Consider the following 22036-nt stretch of genomic DNA (forward strand, 5'->3'; position numbering starts at 1 on the left):
AACGTGGCGAGGCGTTTAGGGATGCTGCTCAGGGTTCAAAGTAGCGTTGGGGGACACTGAAGTTCAAGAACAGAGCAAACAGCACATGCCAACAAAAGGACGCCCAGAGCATTGATGGCTTTGTTGCGGTGGGTGGGGCAGAGCCTTTAAGGTCCCGCGTTAAATATGGGAACGTTGAAGAAACGGGGTGAAAGGGGGTCAAGAAAAGTCAACAGGAGCACAGTCTTGATGACAGAAGGAATTTGATATCAAAAATAGATAAATCTCGCCAGGCCGGGCAGGCGCACAATGGCCACAATGGAGGCGAGTGTTGGAGTCAACACACATTTGTTGTGGGCCATTAAATGCATCGCGTCGACTTGTTAACATTTAACACAAAACGTTGGGGCGGTGAGAAAGGACTGAAAGGGGAAAAAAGAAAAGGGGGTTCCAAGATGGAGTGGGTGGGTTGGACGTGACACACTGGCGCTAAACGGGCGAGTCACGCACACCTCCGAATTCTAGCCTTAAATGATTCTTTTAATACCTCTTATTTTTACCACATTGTTGACTTATTCACACAGAGATCCTGGAAAATTAATAAAAATGGCTCTTTTGAAGTAAAGATTCTAAAATGATCAAATATAGCTTCTTTAATACAGAGAGCATGCAAAATATAGACGAGCCCCTGTCACACAGAAAACTTATATTTATAGTCTCTCACACGGCAAGAAAATGTATAAAATGTAGCTTTTTGCATACAGATGCTGTAAGACTAGAAAATCGGGTCTTTCACACAGTGATCCTGCAAGACTGTAAAATGCAGTTACTTTCACAGATATCCCGCAAGATTACAAATTTACCCTTTAACACACTACAGTATCTGCATCATTATAAAATCTTGCCACTTGCCATTGTCTAGCCAGAGAACCTACAGCATTGAAAAAAATGAGCCACTTTCACACGGAGATACAGCAAAATGATAAAATCCATCATATCCCACACAGAGACCCTGCAAATAGATGAAAATTGATCCGCAAAAATATTGTCTAGCCAAATAGCTCCTGCAACATTGAAAAACGAAAAAACTTTCACACAGAGATCCTGCAAAGTGATCAAATGCTGTATTGCACACAGACACCCTGCAAATAAATTAAAATTAGCAAGTAATTAATACTTCCAGAAGAGTGAATGCGGTTCCCTGGAGATGTTACAAGACGGCAGTAAAGGCCTAGTTTTGTCTAAATGAAACTCATCAACTCACTTCAAATGGTTTCCTTCGCACCAAGATGCCATAAGATAAAATAAACATCAAATAAATGTTATTATCTTTCAGTATTTTCAATGGGTTCCGGTAATGTCCCGAGATCGTCCCAGCGAAGCGCCGAGAACTCTGCGTGACCTTCAACCCGGTCCCAGACCGCCCCAACACCCCCCTTTCCCCTCGTCGCCCGTCGCACACAAGTCTGAATTCCATAACTCTTTGGGAAGGGGGAAAAAAAATCTTCCCTTTTTGACAATTTAATAGCGCAAACTAATCAGGCGTGTGACACGGGCCATTCATGCGATGGCTCTCGCCGCAGTTTGTGGAGGACAAGCCTCCGTTTCCACATGGAGTGCACAATCGAAGCTTTGTCAGCTCCTCGCGTTTGCCCAGCCACCCAAAAGCCACTGGAGGCTAGCAAGCGCATGCGTCTTGGCCAAAAAATGAAAAATAGGCTGCGCCATGCAGTGCCGTCCAGGGGCCCAGCCATGTGTGGCCTCCGTATTCAATCTCACATATTCGATAATTTATTGCATTTTTCGGACTATTAATCGCAACTTTTTTCTCATAAGGAGCAAAAAAAGAACAGACAAGAGCACAAGACAAGATGTCTTGCGTTTCTATTGTTACAGAGTTGTTTCAATTCATTCGTATGAACACGTAGGTTTATTGTGAAAGGCGGCCGGATCTTGCTGCATTGAGCACTTCCTGTTGTCTTCTCGCGAGAGCGCGATGCTCGAGTGGTTTCGGCAACTTCGTGTCAAGCCTTGCAAGCACAAGCCTGTACGTCTATTTATGTTATGTAGAGTGTTTTATTCGTATTTGTTGAGGTTATTGTTTGTATTTTGTGTGGTGGACACGACGGGAATATCTTTACTTATTTCCAGTTTTAATACATCTGGTAATTAGCATCGAGCTAGTGATTAGCATTGACGCTCTCCGCTAGGGTAGCACCGTTAGCTAGCGAAGGTTATTGCCAGAATTCTCACTTGAGTTATGTTATTTAGTCTATAAGTCATACATATGACTGGGAATTCGGACTTTGAGAATTCTGACTTTATAATCAGAATTCTCTGACGAGAAGCCAATTCTGAATGTAAAAGTTAGAATTTTGAGAGTAAGAACTCTGACGTCATTATCATCGTCCTGACGAAATCCTCACTTTGATTTTTGTGTAAATAAAAAAAAATTGAAGCCAGAATTCCTAAAATCACGGTTTATTAGGGGGAAAAAGTCATATTTCTAAATTTAAAGTGAGATTTCAATTGAGTCAGAGTTCTAAGAATAGTCAGAAAAGTTCTAGTTCAGAGTTCAGAGTTCTAGTTTTTTTTTCTTAGAATGTTCGCTTTTATTTCTATGTTGATAAACATTTAAAACAAAATGCTGTGAATAAAGTCAGATCTCTGACTTAAAAGTAAAAAATAAAGCCATATTCTTAGATAAAAGTGATATTGACCCAATCCTCTCCATAGAAATCTTTTATTTCAGCTTTTTTTTCGAATGAATCACCCAGCGGTTGATCGCAATGGCGATGCAAAGAGAAGGGGGAAGTGGGGGTGGTGTTAAACCCCCCCAAGTTATGAATTTGTTTCTGAATCAATTTAGCCGTGCAGGCATTTTTCCCCAAACATCCAGCAACAAGCGAAATTGATCTGCTGGGACCTCACCTCTCAGTGCGCCTCAATAACAGAGACATCAAACACTGCATGCGGATAATTTTTAATATATATGCAATAAATGTTCAATTTGTTTCCCGGGGAAGGACGGCAAATAATAACGGCAAATCTCGCAGCACATCCATTACGCGCAAACAATGTGTGTGCGTGCGCGTGTGTGTGTGCGCGTTTTTGATTAATTTGCCTTTTGATTGTGTAGGAGGAAGCCAATAAAAGGCGCTTGACTTTGCAGCACTTTTGACCGCTTTGCGGCCGCCCAAATATGTTTGCGTCGTTTTGTTTGAAGCCCTTTGAGATCTTTTGTTTTGCTCCCCAGATGGGACCTGGACATTTCCATACAAATGATGCAAATTATGATTGACGTCTTATTTAAGATGTCAGCCCTGAAGAACTGTTGCAATTATTTCACTTTTCAAAGGAGGTTGCGTCTGTTTATGACCATTATCTCTATTGCGTTATGTTATTGTCCAAAGAAAAAACAATATTATTGTCATTTTATGTTTTTAAAAGCACATTTGGAGACACCCATAAATTACACAACAGAACGAGGTCCATTACAAAATTCGGTCTCCGTAAAGATAATTTAACACGCTCACTTTTGAATGATTAAAAGCACACATACGCGCGCACACTATTTGAAAATTTGCATTTATTAATTATTAATTACACTCGCAAATTGGTTCAAAAATAACCCAATGATGCGACAAAAAAATTACCAAGCCAATATTGGGTCAATTTGACGAAACTTTCCGCATAAAACAACCCATAAAGTTGGGTTGAATTGACCCAAATATTGTGAATTGTTTTCAAATTTAATTTTCACTTTTGCGTCTATTAATTCGCAATCATTTTACAGAAAGGATTTGGTTGTTTAAAACAGACGGAAATTGCAATCAGGGCCAGGCAAGAAATTTCTGAGGCAATGAGCAAATACCAAAAGCGCTTCTTAATCTAATATGTGTATTTTTCCTAAATAAACCATCTCTATTCCAATTTATTCAATAAGCGCGTTGTATTTTTTTAGCCGCAACAAAGAATAAGACTTTGTAAGCTAAGCTATACAAAGAGGCAAAAAGAGAGTGTTGATAATTGCATTCATTGCGTTGCGATGCTCTCGTGGCCTCTCGCTTGTCCGCCCATGAATTGGATTTGTTTGGACTCCAATGGAGCCACAAAGCGCAGCAGAAAGATGAAACACACTTCTTCACGTCTTTTCAGACGCTTTGGTGTGTGTCACACGCTTCTTTTTTCCCCTCTTAAATCCCTCAAGCGACTCATGATGGAGGGATTTGACTTTTTACGCAAAAGTCACGTAAAAAAAAACTAAAGAAAATAGTTCGTATTGAACTATAGTTATTATAACAATTCTTATATTTATCATCCAAAAATTGTAAATATTGTTTTCTTTTTGAACATTAATATTTTGCAACGAAATAGAAACCGTATTACAAGATTTGTATGAATATGTTTTTTATGTGTAGGAATTATTCCGATGTAATCAACATACAAATACCGTCACAAAAATATGGCTGTTGTACTCGTGTATTAAAATTGTTGAAATTATTGGTTTTGGTATGTAAAATATTTTGTATTACTTAAATGTATATACGTATCGAATTTTCATTTGTAAAAAAAAAAAAAAAACGCACAAATGATCATTTATACCTCAAGAAATATCTGCGCACACTTTGAAAATGTAGTTTAATTTTTCGTATTGGGAAAAAAATCAACAAACAGCAATAATAACGGTAGCATTGTAATAAGCATAATACATTTTAATCGAAAAAGATCTATACAATGATTTATTTTTCTGTAAAGACTTTTAAATGTGGTTCTGAATGTTTCATATTAAAAAAATACAACAACCATTATAGTAATAACAACACAAATTTATGAAGCCAACATTTAGCTGAATCTCGTAAAATAATCGCATGAAATTCTACCCGCTCTTGTAAAATTGTTTTGTATAGACAACATTAGTCCATTGTTATATTTTTTAATAATGAAAACAAAAGTCAATTGATAAAAAACACAAAACAAGTGTTTTCTCTTTGGATGCAGTTCGGTGAAATATTTACTGATTTAACATCACAGATACACAATAAAACCAACACGTATCGGTTTTTTTTCAATATATATTTATAATCCATTTGTCGTGCCATTTTTCGTTTTTAACACTATTCATTGACTAGAAAGCACGATTTGAAATGTATGTTGCAGTAGCAGGTCCCTTTTCTAAAGCAGCGCATGTTGTCTGTCACATGTTGCGCTCTCCGGTGATTAATTAAAACCCATGATCTCCACGGCCCATTCATGATTCTGACATGCTTAAAACACACACCGAATACGTTTGAAAAGGAAAAAGGCATGCAATGTAGGAGGCTGCAGTTCTTACCTATTTAACACAATGTGTGTGTGTGCTCCTCCGCAGTGCCACGTGCAGGCTAACAGCTAGCAGCCATTGCGCAAAAAATAAAGCATGAACCACTTTTCCCCTGCATGATTCCCCTTAGCAAGTGCAAACTTTGTGTCCTCCTGCGCACCATTTTATACATGATGAGCCGCCAGTAATGGGATTATTAAACAAAAACGTTTCAGGCGCTGGCGTTAACCTTTTTTAATGCCTAATTAGGTTTTGCAAAGAAATAATTAGATTCTACAGTGCTTACACACGCTGCCTATATTTTCAAATGGCGTCTGCGAGAGAAAGCCAACATTGTTAACTTGGCAGTGAATGCAACGCATACGCACTTGCAGCAAAGAGTCAAGTGTAACGTTTAAAAACATGTTGGGACAGAATTAAGAGCACTTACAGCAAAATTGTTGTTTTTTTGTAGGACTCTTGCTCCGGCTCAGTTTTCTTTTCGAAAGCGTCCTCTGGTGTCCGGTTAGTGTAAAATCAACTCAGAATGACATTGAATGACACAAAATAAAGCGTTCTGAACATATAAAAAATATTTTAACGGTGTATTCAAACTCCGTGAGCGTTTTTAAATTAAAGAGGAGTGCGTGCCCAAAACCACCTGCAGCAACTGAGGAAAAGTACGCAAAGCTTTGTCGCCCCCACGAGGTCGCTGAGGTGATTTTTTTTTGCCCATATTGTTTTTTTATAGCCTTTTGTTTATCGTATTTAAAACGTGCTGAAGAACTACGAAGGAAGAGATGCATAAATATGGATAATATAAAAACAGCAATATAGGGAAATACAGTATTTATTAGACGTAAATAATACTATAGTATGTTAAAAATGTGTGTGAAAACTTACGAATTTTTATTAATTTATTATTTTTTCTTTATATTTGCTGTAGTTACTCATTTTTGCTGGAGTTCAACTGTCTTCCTAGAGGCGGCCGAAAGTTTGTCTCTCCCGGAAGTGTTTTTTTTGTATCATCGCGATAGCTTGCGAGATTGCCGTGGTCCAACCAAGAAGGTCACCTGATCATTTACTCCTATCTCGTGTGTGTGTGTGTAAACGGGGATCGAGGCAAATATCATTGTGACACCGCAGCTTTCCCATACCGGTAAATTATGTTTTGCATTATAATTTTGAACACAGTCATACAATCTGAAAATCAAATATTTAAGTGGATAGTGCCGGGTAGGTTGTAAACCGGAAGAAGGTGAGGGGTTGACGCCGTTAGCTTAGCCTTTATGCTAGCTAAATAGAAGCTTCTAGATTCACCTGCCGCAAACTGGCTTTGATGAGCTGTCAAAAGCAAACATTTGTAGGAAATATTGTCAGCCTTGAAGAGTTTTTATGGGGTGATGTCGTTCGTGGGAGTTTTTTCCCCCTCGTTTAAAGTAAATCCGCTCTTTAAAGTGGTTCCATTTGAATAGGGCTTTTGTGGCAGGTATGCTAAGCTTTTGTGATGTAATTGTAACTAGTGCAAGTAACGGAAACCGTTCATTTCTTTTGCGTAATAATTAATGTAGATTGGTTGCCTGTTTATCACTAAAACAATTATTTAATTTAACGTATTAAGATTGTGGATAAAATTCATGGATCTTCAGAGATCGTTTGCTTCGTCCGATTTGATTAGTTTATTTCTGTTAGCGTCTGGTTTTAATATACAAAGTGGGCCAAAAATCGGAACGTACTTCAAAGAACTTTTTTTTATTGCTATGTTTCTTCTTTGCTTCCCCCTTCTCATTCTTCATAACAACCTGCATCAAAAGATTTATGTCCAACTAACGAAATCCATGCTGTGTCTTACTTGTGCATTATTTGTGTTCGTTCCTGAACAGAGTGACACACACAAGCAGCCAAAATGGCAGACAATGGCCAACCGAACTCTCAGAGACTGGGGCCTGTGGTAAGATAACGGCTTAACATTGTTTCATGTTTTCATGTTCAATGTGTCCAACACAACATTGCATTCAGTCTGCAGTAATTCCTCTTTGCAGTGTGTGCACGTTTACTCAGCAGCTATAATATTTTCACAATATATATGTTTCAAAATTGAGGAAACAAAACTGCTCCAAGAGCGCTCGTTTCGACTTACATTCCGAGTATAGGTTTCGGCCTAATACAGGTACTTTGTATGGACGCTTACTCGAATATCCCTAGTATAAAATAAATCATTTTTTTCCCACTCCCCATATGCAGAGGACACACAGTGCATTCAGCAACATTACCATTGCGGCAACATTGATTCTGCGCGTCAATTTTACATGGAATAGAATGATTTCATTTTTGAATGTTTTTTCTGCTGCAGCAATTTTTAATGAACAGCAAGTTGGAAACTGCCATGTGGCTGTCCCGCCTCTTCACTGTCTACTGCTCCATCATGTTCATCCTACCAATCTTGGGGTGAGTGTCCATCACCACACTCGTCCGTTGGAGTTCGAGAAACTTACGGCGGAGGCCATTTTGTTTTAGGCCCATCGCGGCATCCAACTTCTATCAGCGGGCACTTCTGGCCAACGCGTTGACGAGCGCCTTGCGACTACACCAAAGGCTCCCCAGGTTCCAGCTGAGCCGGGCCTTTGTGGCGCAGGCGCTTCAGGAGGACAGCTGCCACTACCTGCTCTACTCGCTCATCCTGGTCAACTCTTATCCCATCACTAGTATCCTTGACGTCATTGTGCCTGTCTACACTTTGAGCTATGTAGTTGGTTAAATACTGTTAAGCCAGAGGAGATAGAATGGAGAGCCGTTTAAATAAATATATTGTCCCTAGAAGGGCTGAGCAAATATCTTAACTTATTTAGCAATTTTCAACAGTGAAAAGTTAATATTTTGTCTATAACTAATTTGATAACCACAGTAATATTCATGTTTAACTAATGCGTAAAAAAAAAACATGTTTTTCCACTTGCTGATGAAAATGACACACGGGTCAATCAACAACCAATCATGGCTTAGCTTGTGAATGTCACGTGACCAAACCCAGAAATCGGGTGAGCTGTGATTGGCTGTTATCTGAGCCTTGAGCACGTGGTGTGATGTCGGTTTTAATCAACAGCAGGTCGAAAGTGTTTTTGTTTTTTTTCTAAGGTGTTGGTTGTAAATAAAAAGGTATTAAATTTAATTAAATTGTGAGTCCAGTTAAACCAGATTTTTAATTTCTATGGCTCATTCTCTGAACACCCCCCCTCCCCCCAGCCGTGTATTATTTTATTATTCTTTAATCCATTTTCTCCAGTGAGCATCTTCCCGGTATTCCTCTTCTCCCTTCTCCATGCAACAACATACACCAAGAAAGTTCTAGATGTGAGTAGGCCACAGCCACTGGCTGTCATTTCTTCTTTTTAATTGCTTTCTTGGAAGCAGTCTGGGAGGTTGTTTTTGCAGAATGGAACAAATGAGGTTTTACATCATGAAAATTGATTTTTAATGATCCGCTCTGTCATCATTTTGCTAAAACCAAAACAAATCTAATAGAAGTTAGTGGCTTGTTTTCAGCGAATTCGCTGTTCACAGGGGAGAGTGAGTGAACCGTGCCGAGAATAGCAAATGAAGACAATCTACCACCCACTAAAATATTTATAATCACCTTTTTATGGAGTCGCAGCAGTTGGTAATATTTTTTTTTTCAGGAAATAGCTCAGGATAAGTTTCAGCAGGAGGAAAAAAATGAATAGATGAATTCTGTAAATGAGAAAACACGGATGTGAGGTTGTACTAAGTGTTGTTTTTGTTGTCGTCGGCTGAACAGTCGGTGGGCCCCGGCACCTTGATGTTCGTCAGGAACCTCCTGGACAAGATGTCAGCCAATCAGCAGAACATTCTCAAGTTCATCGCCTGTAACGAGATCTTTTTGATGCCTGCCACAGTTTTCATGCTCTTCAGGTTGGGCGCATAAAAACACAATACACTTTGGTTTTTTTTTCATCCAGTCATGTTACTCTACAATCATAGGTGTATATTGTATAATAAGGCAGCATTTTTGTAATTTTCATCAGCGGCCAAGGAAGCTTGCTGCTGCCCTTCATCTACTATCGTTTCCTCAGCCTGCGCTACACGTCCAGAAGAAACCCGTACTGCCGGTAAGAAATAAAAAATCGTTTTTATATACCTGTTGCTATTGAGGGTTACGTACTTTTGCTCATTTTTTTGCCAGCACTCTATTCACCGAGCTGCGAATCCTCGTGGAGCATTTCATCATGAAACCCGCGTGCCCCGCCTTCTTCCGGAGGATGTGCCTCAGCAGCATCGCCTTCGTCAGCCGCCTGGCTCCCACCGGCATCTGAAGACCGCGTCGCGCCACCCTCCTTCGACTTTTTTTTTTTTTGCGTTCAGCCACCGCTGAGGACGAACGAGACTTCCATTCTGAATGAGGACACACAATGGCGACATCGGTGGAGGACAATTTGTGTTTTTATTGTGGCAATGACAACTTGACAGATCCAGTTCAAGACCAGACAGTAATGCACTGAAGATCTTATTTTTTTGGGTCCTTCTTTTTTCCTCCTGTCTTAATGTGAACTCATCAAAACGGTGGATCCGGCGCTCTTTTGTCATGTCAGAGCACTTCGGACATCTTTAATGTCACCCTGCCACCTTATTTATTCACTATTGTTCTGAGATTAGTAAGAACGCTAATAATATATGATTCCAACTAAAAAGATTGTCTGAACGGTAAAGAGGCAATGATGTTGTTTGTGCTCAGTTTAGTTTCTTTTTGTATACGCTAACGTCACTCCTTTTTAGATTTAAAAATGTCACATCTGCTGCATTTTGTAGAATAAGCATAAATAATGGGACATAATGCTGTTGGATTTCTTATGAAAATGAACTCCATGATGCATGTTGTCCATTAAGTGAAAGCTATGCTGCTTTTCAATGCTTTTATTTTTTTTTTTTGAATGCGTTTACTACCCATGTACTAAATGTTTTCGCTTACATGTGCCCAAATTTCTTTCACCAATGTTAATTCACTGCATTTGCCTAAAGATGAACCACGTTTTTATCGTGAGATGAGCGCTTAACTATTACGAAATAAAGAGTAGAATTAACATTTGCTCCGGTTTCTTTCTGTTTATCAGTCCATTACGGATGCTTGGCTAGCCGCACCTCTTTTCTCTTAACACGGAAGTAAATTGTCCAATCAGGATTTGTCTTGAAAATGTATTATTCAAACTCCGTCCAATGGTTGCACAGGTTATAGTGGTTGACAACGTTGCCATGGAATCTGTTTGAAAGCCTAATATCTTCTCCTCGCCCTTAATTCTCTTTTTTTTTTTTTACCCGAAGAGTGTTTCCATTACATTCATAGTTTGGTACCATATCTATTTTACTTGATATTACTCTCTGTCGTCTTTTAAAGTATACACTCGTGTGACCACATCGCGAATGCTAACTAGCCGGCTAGCCAACGTTAGCACGTCAAGCTAATCTTCTTGAGTGGCTAATCCTCATCTCATCTGTTTACTCTCACAATGGTTCACCTCAAATGTTAGCAACGGCGTGTGGCTGACTAATGGATCGCCTTATTGTCACTTTTGTGGCTAAATAAACTTGTTATTTTCCTCCGGTGTCAGGACTTGCTCCAAATAAAGATGGAGATAAATCTAAATCGAGTTGACTACATGCAGGTAAGTCTCCTTATATGGTTTATTAGCGTTATGCTGACATTTAAGAATGTTTACGTATTATGATGTGTCATAATGATTGTTTTGCATGAATTTCGTACAAGGTAACTTTTGTCATTTATAGGTTGGGGTAACGTCCCAAAAAACAATGAGGCTGCTGCCAGCACTTGGAAAAAAAGCTCCCCAGAAGGTATCATCCGTGGTAGTAATCCAAAATCACAATTTTTCGTATATATTCAATGAAATAATCATTCTTATGATGTGGTTTCATGTCAGGTGGCTGTTGCGGACCATGATGGTGTCTTGACATGTTTTGGGATGAAAAAGGGCATAGCAGTAGTCAGTGATTTTTTTTAATCTCTCCTAATTCAATTGTTTTTTGTCTATAATGTGTTCCTAACTTAAATCTATGTATTTGTAGCCTGTCTTCAAAACACTCCCGGGGCAGAAAATATCCCGAATGGACCTGGGCGGAGCGGCTGGAACACCGCAGGAGAAGATCTTCGTCTGCTCAGGATCTCAAGTGCGAGGGTTCACCAAGAAGGGCAAACAGTTCCTCACCTTTGAAGCCAACCTCACTGAGAGCATCAATGCCATGTAGGGAAAGACTCCATGAAGGGATCCAGCCTGTTCATTTGTGTCCACCGTAGTGGACATTGTTTTTTTATATGTCCAATGGAGTGGACACGAATGAATAGTTATCGTTACATACTGAAAATATTTGGTCCACTTATTGTCTTTTGTCCCACACAGGCACGTGTCCGGCGCCGACCTCTTTGTGTGTGCCAGCTACATCTACAACCACTACTGCGACTGCAAGGACCAAGACTACTTCCTGTCTGGGGACAAGATCAACGACATTGTCTGTTTGTCCTCAGAGAATCTGGCTTGCCCCGTCCCCGTGCTGGCGTGTCAAGACCGCGTTCTCAGAGTGCTGCAGGTAGACAGTTTTTTCTGAGTCCTGATTGTCCAATTCGAATGATATCAATAATTTTATTTATTTTTATTTTTTTTAATTGATCAGGGTTCTGAGTTGGCATACGAGGTGGAGGTGCCGGGACCGCCGTCCGTGCTAGAACGCTACAACAAAGATGGAGGCGAGTTTGTTTTCTATTTTATTATCTAGATTTTTTTTTCTTTTGTTTTACCTTACAATTTAATATTTTAAAGAAAATGCAAATCATCTCTTCACTGCCATTGACAGTAATAGGCGTCAAAGATCTATTTTCATTTTTCAATAACTCTTTATTCACGTACAAATTCCAGGTTAACTAATTCACTGGCATCTAAATAAAAATGTTAAAAACAAAATTAACGTCTTTAGCCGTCAATGGCAGTGAATAAGTTAACAACGCTGATCACGTCTGAATTTAATTCAAACACTTACTGTATGTAACATTTGAAACAAGCTACATTGTATTTCACATGGTTGTTTTCATGCGGAACCCAAGTAAAGGATGGAACTTTTGCTTTCTCTCAGAAAGGGACGTCCTATACGGGACAACAGACGGCAAAATCGGCTTGATTCAAATCGGCGATGGTTCAGCGGCGACTAAATGGGAGATTGACAATGACAAAAGGAAAGGAGGTACTGTACTTTGCTGTTTATGTAACGGAGTGGTTCTCAACCTTTTTTCAATGATATGCACCTTTTGAAATATTTTCATTTATAATAATTTATCAAATTAGTCCGCAAGTATTTTTTACCCGCAAGAAATTGGCATTGCCCAAAAAGCATGTGTAGAAAGCCCAAAAAAATAAAGGCATACATTCTGCACAACAGTTACCATAACAAACAATAAATTGCTTGATGTTCCAATTAATTTGCTCTTAATTTGAAACTGAAAACATACTGTCCCTGTCTTGCTTTAAAAAGCATTAAATGAACTTTGCTGATTTGGTTCTGTGACATGTCCAGGAATTCTCTGCCTCGACGCCTACGACATCACCGGCGACGGAGTGAGCGACGTCCTGGTGGGACGTGACGATGGGACGGTGGCCATTTACGGTTTCGACAGCACCAACGAGCCCACGCTCCGCTTTGAGCACGTAAGGAGTCTTTAATCAAGACCTGATGAGTCAGCGTTGTGTAACCATCTGGTAATTTGCCACCTTTTACCCGGCACAGGCTTTGTCAGAAAGCGTGACCTCCATCCAGGGAGGCTGCGTGGGGAAGGAGTCCTATGATGAGATCCTGACTGCCACTTATACAGGTGACATCACTGTCGGACAATTTTAAAGCCACGCCCCCATGGCAGTTCAAAAACAACAAAGAATCCCGGCCTTGTGTGTGTGTCCAGGTTGGGTGACTGGATTGACTACAGAACCTCAAAAGGCGGAAGTGGGCGCCGGAGACAATGTCAGGATGAGTAAAGAGGTTCAATCCAAAGTGGAAGCCCTCAGGTAAACCACCGCCGTTGACCGCTTGGGTCTCCTGGGTGGGATTTGGAAACGGGAGCCGTTTTTTTTGGTCCCAGGGCGGAGCTGGAGCAGCTGCAGGTCAAAGTTCAGCTGGGCCGCGAGCAGTACCAGCAAACGTCGCTGTCCAAGACGGCCGTCTCCGTGGTGCCCGCCTTCAACATCAACGACAAGTTCACGCTGTGCCAGGACGACGCCAGCTACAGCCTCACGCTTGAGGTGCAGACGGCCATCGACAACCTGCTGCTACAGGTACGCACTACCTTCGGACAACTTCAAGGAGACATCTTAGACTTTGGTCTTAGAAAACACATAAGAAAAAATAAGTATGGTGATGCTTTGACTTTGGAGTGACCTTAAGATGTATGTTGTCTTTAGTTTAGGGCAAAATTTTACTTACAAGCTTGAGATGGTGTCAGAAAACTTCACAACAACGAGCACAAATGTCAATGTTGCAGTTACGCCTTAAGCCTGAGGATGGCGTTGTTTTGCAGGAAACTTGTAACCTTATTATTCCCTGGGCATCAATGTTTCGTACAGGTGTCCATAATGGAAATTTTGCCATCAAATAAATTTTATTTGCAGGCATTTAGGAGTGAAGGAATGGTGCTGTTTTGAACCTCTACCTTTTTTAACAATCTATAGTCATTTTTTTCCTCCCAGTGGAGGTTAGATGTGTCATAATCAAGGGCCCAAATCGGGTCACTGTGTAAAAAAAGTTAAGTTCTTGACATTCCATTTAATTATATTTTAAATGTAATTTTAATTATTAAAGCACGTCCAGTGGAAAAATATCATTCAAAATATCTGCTCGTGCATCCTGCCCCTGTCCTTTGCAGAGTGACGTTCCCATCGATCTGCTGGACGTGGACAACAACTCGGCGGTGGTCAGTTTCAGTGAATGCGACTCTGAGGTGAGCCAAGACCACAAAGTCCACCGAACAAACATCTTTCTTGTTGATTGACCGCCATTTTGAAACACTCCACAGCAGCCAAATGGCAACTTCCTGCTGGCCACTTACAGGTGTCAAGCAAACACCACCAGGCTGGAGCTCAAGGTGAGTTCCATCCCATAATCAACGGCAATACATTTATAACGCGTGCGTGTGTTGTAGGTGAGGTCCATCGAAGGACAGTACGGCACCTTGCAGGCTTACGTCACCCACAGACTGCAGCCCAAGACGTGTCAGGTTCGCCAATATCACATCAAACCTCTGTCTCTTCACCAGCGCACGCACAGCATCGACCAGGACAGGTGACTTTTCACCAGACTCCCGTTTTTTTATTAAGAACACAATATGAGCTGACTTTAGGTGTTGTGGATCCAGGCCCATGAACAAGCTGAGTCTGGTGGGACAGTTCAGTTTCGCAGAAATCCACTCCTGGGTAGTCTTCTGTCTGCCGGAGGTGCCGGAGAAAACGCCCGCGGGAGAGAGCGTGACCTTTTACTTTCTAAACACTTTCCTGGGCACTCAGTTACACGCCAACTACAGGTTAGCTTCTATAATAAACAACAAACATAGACAAATTTCAGTATTTAGCAGAAAAAAAAAAAGTGTTTGTTTTTCTTTCAGCAAAGGGGAGGCCCACTTCAAGTCGGACAACATCTCCACCATCTCCATCCTGAGCGACGTCCTCTCCAAAGAGGCCACCAAACGCAAAATCAACCTGAACATTTCCTATGGTGGGCATGCACGTGGATTATTATTTTCCTGTCGTGGACCGGAGGGGTGACGGACACGTAAAGCTGAAAGGTGCCGGTGCTCCTCCACAGATATCAACGACGACTCTGTGAGCCACACGCTCAAGATGATTCATCCTAAACTGGAGTATCAACTGGTTCTGGCGAGAAAAGTTCAGCTCATTGATGCGTTGAAAGTATGTCCGAGCATAACTGTATAATTGATCAAACATAAACATGAACACGGCTGATGTTTTAGGAGCTGCAGCTTCACGAGGGCAACGCCGACTTCCTGATCTCGGAATATCGCAGCATCCTGGACGAGTCGGCCAGTCTGCTGGAGGAGTACAAGAAACAGCCGGCGCACCTGGAGAGGCTTTACGGTGATAAATCAGCATTCATAGTTGTCGTGATTTGTTATTGTGCACTGAAGTTGTTTTTTCCTTCCCCCCTGCAGGCATGATCACGGATCTTTTTATCGATAAGTTCAAGTTCAAAGGTCAGAATGTAAAAGCCAAAGTGTCGTCGCTCTTGGAGATCCTGGATAGTTATGATTTGAATTCATTATTAGACTTTTTCAACGAAGCTTAGTCAAGCTATCCGTGTGAGATGTTTTTTTTCTTTTTTTTGACTATATTTAAACAGTTAGATTTTTTTTTTAATGTACAGTAGATGTCCGCCGCTTTCGAGGGCTGAATTGGCCATCTGGCAAATGCCCAATGGGCTGGAAATTTTTAGGGCAGATTTAGTATTACTTTTTTAATTATTTTCCTCCATTTTACATCATGAGATCATAACGCAGTTTAGAGGGAGTAGCCCAGTTATCCATCTGGCCGAAGTCCTCATGTCATTCCAAAGTATGTTGTATAATATTTTTCTAGCGTGGTGATGAATAAACTACTATATTGATTGTTGTATATTTTAAATCATGAATTAGACACAATTTGTTGATTATGCATTCCAACTACGGCATTTTTATTTGAATAAACCAAGCAAGACAGCACTTGGTAGCATGTACTCTCACAAACCCCATACACATGAATGGCAAAAAAAATCGGTCTCTTGGCGATATAACGTTGGACATATGTGAAAGTCCAACTATTGAAATTAATATGTACACATTTGAAATACTTCCGATTTTTTTTTTATTTTCTATTTTTTTACCGGGCATAGTCAAATACGTTGCTTGTAAATCGCAAACCGGTTTCGAATTTGCAATCAATGTGTTTTGTCCCAGCTTATTTGCCGTCGTTATGTGACGTCATGTCAAAGAAGCTCAACGATTGGTCCGTTTCAATCCTCGCGGGCAGCTTGAATGAGAGAAAAGGAACTCCGAAAGCGGCGAGTCAGTGCGCCGAGTTGTAACTTAAAACAGCAGCGGGAACCGGCTCATCTTTTGCCTTGCAGGTTGGTGCAATTCCAAGTAATGGCGCCTTAAAAAAAATTGCGACAGTTCGTGGGGAAGTACAACTACGACATTTTTTTTCGATTTGTCACTTTCTCGCCTCGAGTGCCGTTGCTCTTTCAAGTGATAACTTTGGTTACTTCCCACAGGGTCCCATTTTTATTTTTTCGCCTCTGCATTGTCTTTGATATCGTTGGCTTAAAAAAAAAAAAAGAAAAAGCAACGGCTGCACTGAACAGTTTGAGACTAACCGAAAGCATGTCGGGCGAAAGTCGTAGCCAAAGTCAAACTAGCGAGCTCCACAACCAAGAAAACATTCAGGCGAGATTGCGAGGCTCGCAGAAGCCCCGGGCGGCCGCCTTGGAGAACCAGGAGAATGTTCCGCCTAAGCCGGCGACCACCAGGACGGTGTTGGGCGCCATTCAAAATAACCTGAGGAGCAGAGGCCACAACCAGCGCGCTCTCAAGCAGGTCAGTTGGCCTGGCTTATTGTAGCCTAACAGGCTAGTTAGCTGCCATGCTAACCTTACAATGCACATGCCGCTTTAAAAAGAAAAAATGGGACAACGTTAGCATGGCTCCATCTATACCCTCAGAAATTGTTAATTTATCGGCTGTTTTGCTCCTGCATGGGGATTGTCGTCAAAGCGAAACAGCATGACATTGTGACGTTACAATTAAGCTTAAATTGTTTGTCCGCCATTTTATAAGCTCTTTTGTATATCTTTAAAAAATCGACTTTCGATTCTAGACAAAATTGTACATTTAGTTTTTTGCAATATATACATTTCATTTAAAAGAAGACATTCCGTTCCAAGTAGATTTTGTTTTTTAGTATTTGTTGAGAATCTATTCTAACCAGAGATGGTACTGAAGGTACACATTGATCACTCAAGTAATCAATGTACCTAAGTAATGAGAGAAATTATGTACCAAAGTAATTGATATAAAGTTCTTAAGTAATCATTATGAGGTGAAAGTATTTGATTACTTAAGGTAGTAAGCACTATTACGAAATGACGTATATTCTAATTATTTAATTACACTAATGAATTGATTACTTTAACACAACTACATGCAGTATTCAATACTTATTTGAAGTTGTAGATTTAGTACTTCATTACTTCCTTTATAAACAGCCATTTTCTACCCTCCCTGAGGCAAAATTTGGACAACATAATGCCGGGTATTAAAATGTATTTGGAATTAAATGTTAACACTTGCTTTTGTTTCACATGAACAAAAACAAACTAATTGAATTAACCTCTAAATACCACCAACTCACTTTTAAATACATGCTACCCAGTGTCAAAGCAAAATCTTTTATTTTTCCCCATCAGAGTGAAAGCAATTGTTTAACCAGAAAATACACTTAAAGGGGGAGGGTTTTTTTCTTTCCTATTGGTCAACTAGCCAATATTAAGCACTATTAAATTAACAATTACACGCTATAAATCAATTATCCTGCTTCTGCTAAACAGGAATCCTCACAGCAGCAGCCGTTGTGCAAAAATGAAGGCGCGTGCAAAGTCTCCAAGCAGCCCCCATTCCAGATCCACGTGGACCAGCCCGCCCCGATTGTCAAGAAGCAACCCAGCGGCGCCCCCGCCAAGGTGAAAGACCTGGTGGAGGACTCCCCGCTTAAGATTGACCATGCCGTCGCCCGCTTGCGCCAACCTCTGGCCGTGCTCGACATCCCAGCACCGGCCATGGACGTCAGTTTTGGTTAGCGGCTAAACTGGAAGTCCTCAAAATTGCGTAACGCTGGAAGCTAATAACGTTTGTCTTTTCCAAGACTCTCCGATGGACATGTCCATTGTCGTGGGCGAGGAGAAGACCACAGACGTCACAGAGTTGCCCGAATACGCCGACGAGATTCACATGTACTTGAGGCAAATGGAGGTGAGATGTTGAACGTCTACGACGTTTTTGTCCATCTATTGGTCACTCATGCCGCATTGTGCTTACACTATCAAAACCAAGCCCAGTTTGTAATAAATACAAAATAAAGACAGTTCTATTTTAATATCAGTTCAAATGGTTGAAAAACAAATCTAAAACTATTACATTTTTGTTTCTGTCCCCCCCCAAATGAAAATTGCCAATAGTAATACAATTTTGCAAAAAGTGCATTTTCCAATTAATTTGCTCTTAATTTGAAATCTGCGATTGTTCCATGTCTGGGTCACCTGTGAAGAACTTAATTTTATTAAATCGTGAATGTATTCAATTTGACCAGATTCATGTTTTTAAAATAGTAATTGGCAGACCCATGTCATCCAAGGTTTATTTTTTTTTTTATTTTTTTCTCTCCCCCCTCCATCCCTCTGTAAACATTTGCAATGGGGGTCCTTGGAAAATTTGTTTTCCAAAAAAGGTTTCCAGACTCAAAAGTTTGAGACCCCATGCTCTATTCAAGCACATGTTGTTCAATCAAACATTTGACTTTACTTTTTTTCTGGGTATTTGTGTAGCATTCTGAGTTAAAGGGCACTTTTCTCAATCTACTTTTGAACTCTTTAGTAAAACAATTGTTAGCTGCAGCATACATTTCACACTGAGTACGTAGCTTAAACTTTGGGAGCCACTTTTGTTTTGAAGTGTTCGAATTGCCCCGCAGATGAAGTCCCGCCCCCGGTCAGACTACATGAAGAAGCAGCCCGACATCACCAACAGCATGCGCGCCATCCTCGTGGACTGGCTGGTGGAGGTGGGCGAGGAGTACAAGCTCCAGAGCGAGACGCTCTACCTGGCCGTCAACTACATCGACCGCTTCCTGTCGTCCATGTCGGTGCTGCGCAGCAAGTTGCAGCTGGTGGGCGCCGCCGCCATGCTGCTGGCCTCGTAAGTCGCTTCCGGCCGCGCCCCGCCCCCGCGACGTTGCCTACCGCACGCCGTCCGTGCAGCAAATTCGAGGAGATCTACCCCCCGGAGGTGTCGGAGTTTGTCTACATCACGGACGACACCTACACCAAGAAGCAGGTGCTGAGGATGGAGCAGATGGTGCTGAAAGTGCTCTCCTTCGACCTGGCGGCGCCCACCATCAACCAGTTCCTGGCGCAGTACTTCATGCACCAGCACGCCGCCAGCAAGCAGGTGGAGAGCCTCGCCAGGGTGAGTCCGCCGATCGTTAGGTTTGGTCTGTTTTCAACCTTTTTTTTTTAACAAAATGAACTTGCATGTCCGATTTTTAAATCAAACCTTAAAACTACGTTTCGTAGTACCATCTCAAATGGCATTTTATTGGGCAACTCCAGAAGATGCTTCTGGTATCTAGTTGTCTTCTCTGCTGGAGGATTTCCTCGAGGGTTGTCAAGACTCATTTTGAATAAATCAGTAATGTTAGTTGTTTAACTGTCTCTCTCAAGCTCCCCCTTTTTAATGGGAAGTTTGTAAATGGGCAATCTTTTAAAGGAGGCTTAACAATATTCTACTTTTACTTTGAAAATCATGACTGGAGCAGTTACCGAAACTTTTAAAAGGTAAAGTACATCCATTCCGTTTGAGTATTGTTTTTTTCTGTAGATCAGGGCAGTTCCGCTCCTCGGGCCGCTATTCAGTATGTTTTCCAACAACCCCACTTTAATTGTGGGCCACTCTTACTTAATTTTGAAATCTGATGCCAGTAAAAGTTCCTTTGTTCTGTTGTCAACAAATTGAAGACAACTTGCAAATTTGGTTTTTTTAGTCAGAAACTTGATGTCATAATGAACTTTGTGGACCACATAACAATATGGCAGGCTGAATGTGGCCCCGGGGCCTTGAGTTTGACACGTGATTTCAAAACCTGCATGATTGCATCCCTTGAGCACTGACTTGAGTTATCCATCCCTGCTGGAAAGCCCTGTTTTTATATATATAGTGTTGTTTTTTTCCTCCCTCCTATTGAAGTTGCAAATTTTAACATGAATTTGTCAATAGTACCTTTGCGAGCTGAGCCTGGTGGACGCAGACCCGTTCTTGAAGTACCTTCCGTCCCAGACTGCCGCCGCTGCCTACGTCCTGGCCAACGGCACCATCACCGGTGCATCATGGGTATGCTTTTCAACAAGTTTAAGATTTAGAAGAAAACAAATAAAATAAATAAATACCTGACTGGTGTTGCAGCCCAAGTCCCTGGTAGAGAAGACTGGCTACACCCTGGAGGCATTGAGGCCTTGCGTGATTGATCTTCACAAGATGTACCTGAACGCATCACAGCATGCCCAGCAGTCTGTTCGGGACAAGTACAAGAGTTCAAAGTAAGAATTGAATAACGCACATGATTTCAGTGGAAGAATTTAACTGACCTAAGAAATGTTCTCTTTAGGCATCATGAAGTTTCCACCATCGAACCGCCGACCACTTTGCAGTTTGACTAAATCTTTTTTTTTTTTCACCCTTTTTTTTTTCTTATGTACTTACTGTCACGTCTTTTTCCATGTGACTTGTACTTAGTATTTTTTTGTTGGGTTTTTATCAATACCCGTTGTTCATAATGTTTTAATATCAGACCAATGTGTAAATGAAAGCTGGCGTTTGCATGCTCAAGGGTTGTGGTTTTATGCCCAAGCAGTTGTCATTGCTGGGTTGTTTTTCTAAGCCAACTAGTCGTGTTTTACACATTAAACATGTTTTTTTTTTTTCAGTCAACGTGGCGTTTGTCTCATTACATTTGGCTGACTGACAAATTAGTTGTCAGGTTGTCTTGCAGCACTGTAACATGTTAAGGCTTGTAAATAAAAGCTCTCTTGATCTGCTTCCTACATGTTTTCTCGTGATTGACCACAGGGGGCAGCAGAGGATCACTTTGCACATACCGGGAAACGTTCAGTCTTTATTGTCTATATTCTAATTAGGGATCTTAAATGACCCATTAAACTTAATAGGGCAGTTAAAACATATCTAATTTCTGGCAAATTAAAAATTAATTGGTAAAATGATTGTTCAGTTTTAAAACTAACCAGGATAAATGCTTTCTGCTTACAGCTTTGTAGTCTGAATCACAAATCCGCGCTTGGATGATCTGAAATCCGTTGCGGGTTTTCTTGTTGGCAAAGCAAAAGTATTTAAACAGGTAAAATAATCAAAACAAATGCAGCTTTTGGCTAAAACTGAATAGCCTTTCATATTCAAACCAAAATGCAGGATGTCAGCAAAGCTATGCGTTCGGCTGCACAGGTCACCTTGATGCGAGTAAATGTTTACTTCTGGCTATGCAAAGCTTGGATGAAGACCTTTAGCTGCTGGCATCTGAATCCTTTGATAAACCCCAATTACAAATGACTGGGAGAACTGGAACGGAATCCATCAAAACTCAAGAGACTCAACCTTTGACTAAGGTAAGCCAAAATGACTCATCTATAATAAAATCATGCATGCAAAGCTATTGCCAGCTCCCTCTCAAATGATTTTTTGCTTTTCAATGATTTTTAATTTTCTTGTACATGGAGAGCTAGCCATGTGCACCAAAGGCCATTTTGAGGTTTGCGCTTCTGTTGCCTAGCAATAACAATTCAATTATGATACGATTCAATCTTATTTGCAATGACATCTGCGACTCATTCTAGGTGCTGCTTTGTGGCGTTGCTGCAAATCAG

At 40.9% G+C, this 22036-nt stretch overlaps 3 protein-coding genes across 5 annotated transcripts; all 3 read left to right on the top strand.

Moving 5' to 3' along the window:
• Window positions 1-1953: 1953 nt before the first annotated feature.
• tmem33 (transmembrane protein 33) lies at window positions 1954-10377 on the top strand. 3 transcript variants are annotated; one of them, XM_088430557.1, is made up of 8 exons: window positions 1954-2026; window positions 7165-7232; window positions 7635-7729; window positions 7799-7986; window positions 8565-8632; window positions 9078-9211; window positions 9325-9408; window positions 9483-10377. In XM_088430557.1, the coding sequence occupies exons 2-8, from the start codon at window positions 7188-7190 to the stop codon at window positions 9610-9612; spliced, it is 744 nt and encodes a 247-aa protein (XP_088286683.1). In that variant the 5' UTR covers window positions 1954-2026; window positions 7165-7187; the 3' UTR covers window positions 9613-10377. The 3 variants fall into 3 exon arrangements, with proteins under 3 accessions (XP_088286683.1, XP_088286682.1, XP_088286685.1); XM_088430556.1 differs by lacking the exon at window positions 1954-2026 and adding an exon at window positions 6322-6440; XM_088430559.1 differs by lacking the exon at window positions 1954-2026 and adding an exon at window positions 6616-6770.
• A 159-nt stretch (window positions 10378-10536) lies between these two features.
• bbs7 (Bardet-Biedl syndrome 7) lies at window positions 10537-15962 on the top strand. Its single transcript, XM_088431528.1, has 19 exons — window positions 10537-10956; window positions 11078-11143; window positions 11230-11292; window positions 11375-11550; window positions 11707-11893; window positions 11978-12050; window positions 12434-12541; window positions 12872-13002; window positions 13082-13166; window positions 13254-13356; window positions 13431-13623; window positions 14211-14285; window positions 14361-14429; window positions 14487-14626; window positions 14700-14864; window positions 14946-15055; window positions 15146-15249; window positions 15312-15435; window positions 15510-15962. The coding sequence occupies exons 1-19, from the start codon at window positions 10921-10923 to the stop codon at window positions 15641-15643; spliced, it is 2142 nt and encodes a 713-aa protein (XP_088287654.1). The 5' UTR covers window positions 10537-10920; the 3' UTR covers window positions 15644-15962.
• A 412-nt stretch (window positions 15963-16374) lies between these two features.
• Window positions 16375-21202, top strand: ccna2 (cyclin A2). The gene is made up of 8 exons (XM_088432299.1): window positions 16375-16928; window positions 17939-18182; window positions 18253-18359; window positions 19078-19301; window positions 19364-19571; window positions 20379-20492; window positions 20565-20698; window positions 20767-21202. The coding sequence occupies exons 1-8, from the start codon at window positions 16716-16718 to the stop codon at window positions 20816-20818; spliced, it is 1296 nt and encodes a 431-aa protein (XP_088288425.1). The 5' UTR covers window positions 16375-16715; the 3' UTR covers window positions 20819-21202.
• The last annotated feature ends 834 nt before the right edge of the window (window positions 21203-22036 follow it).

This window comes from Hippichthys cyanospilos, chromosome 13 (genome assembly GCF_059441005.1).
Source record: "Hippichthys cyanospilos isolate Australia breed blue-spotted pipefish chromosome 13, RoL_Hcya_1.0, whole genome shotgun sequence".
NCBI lineage: Eukaryota > Metazoa > Chordata > Actinopteri > Syngnathiformes > Syngnathidae > Hippichthys > Hippichthys cyanospilos.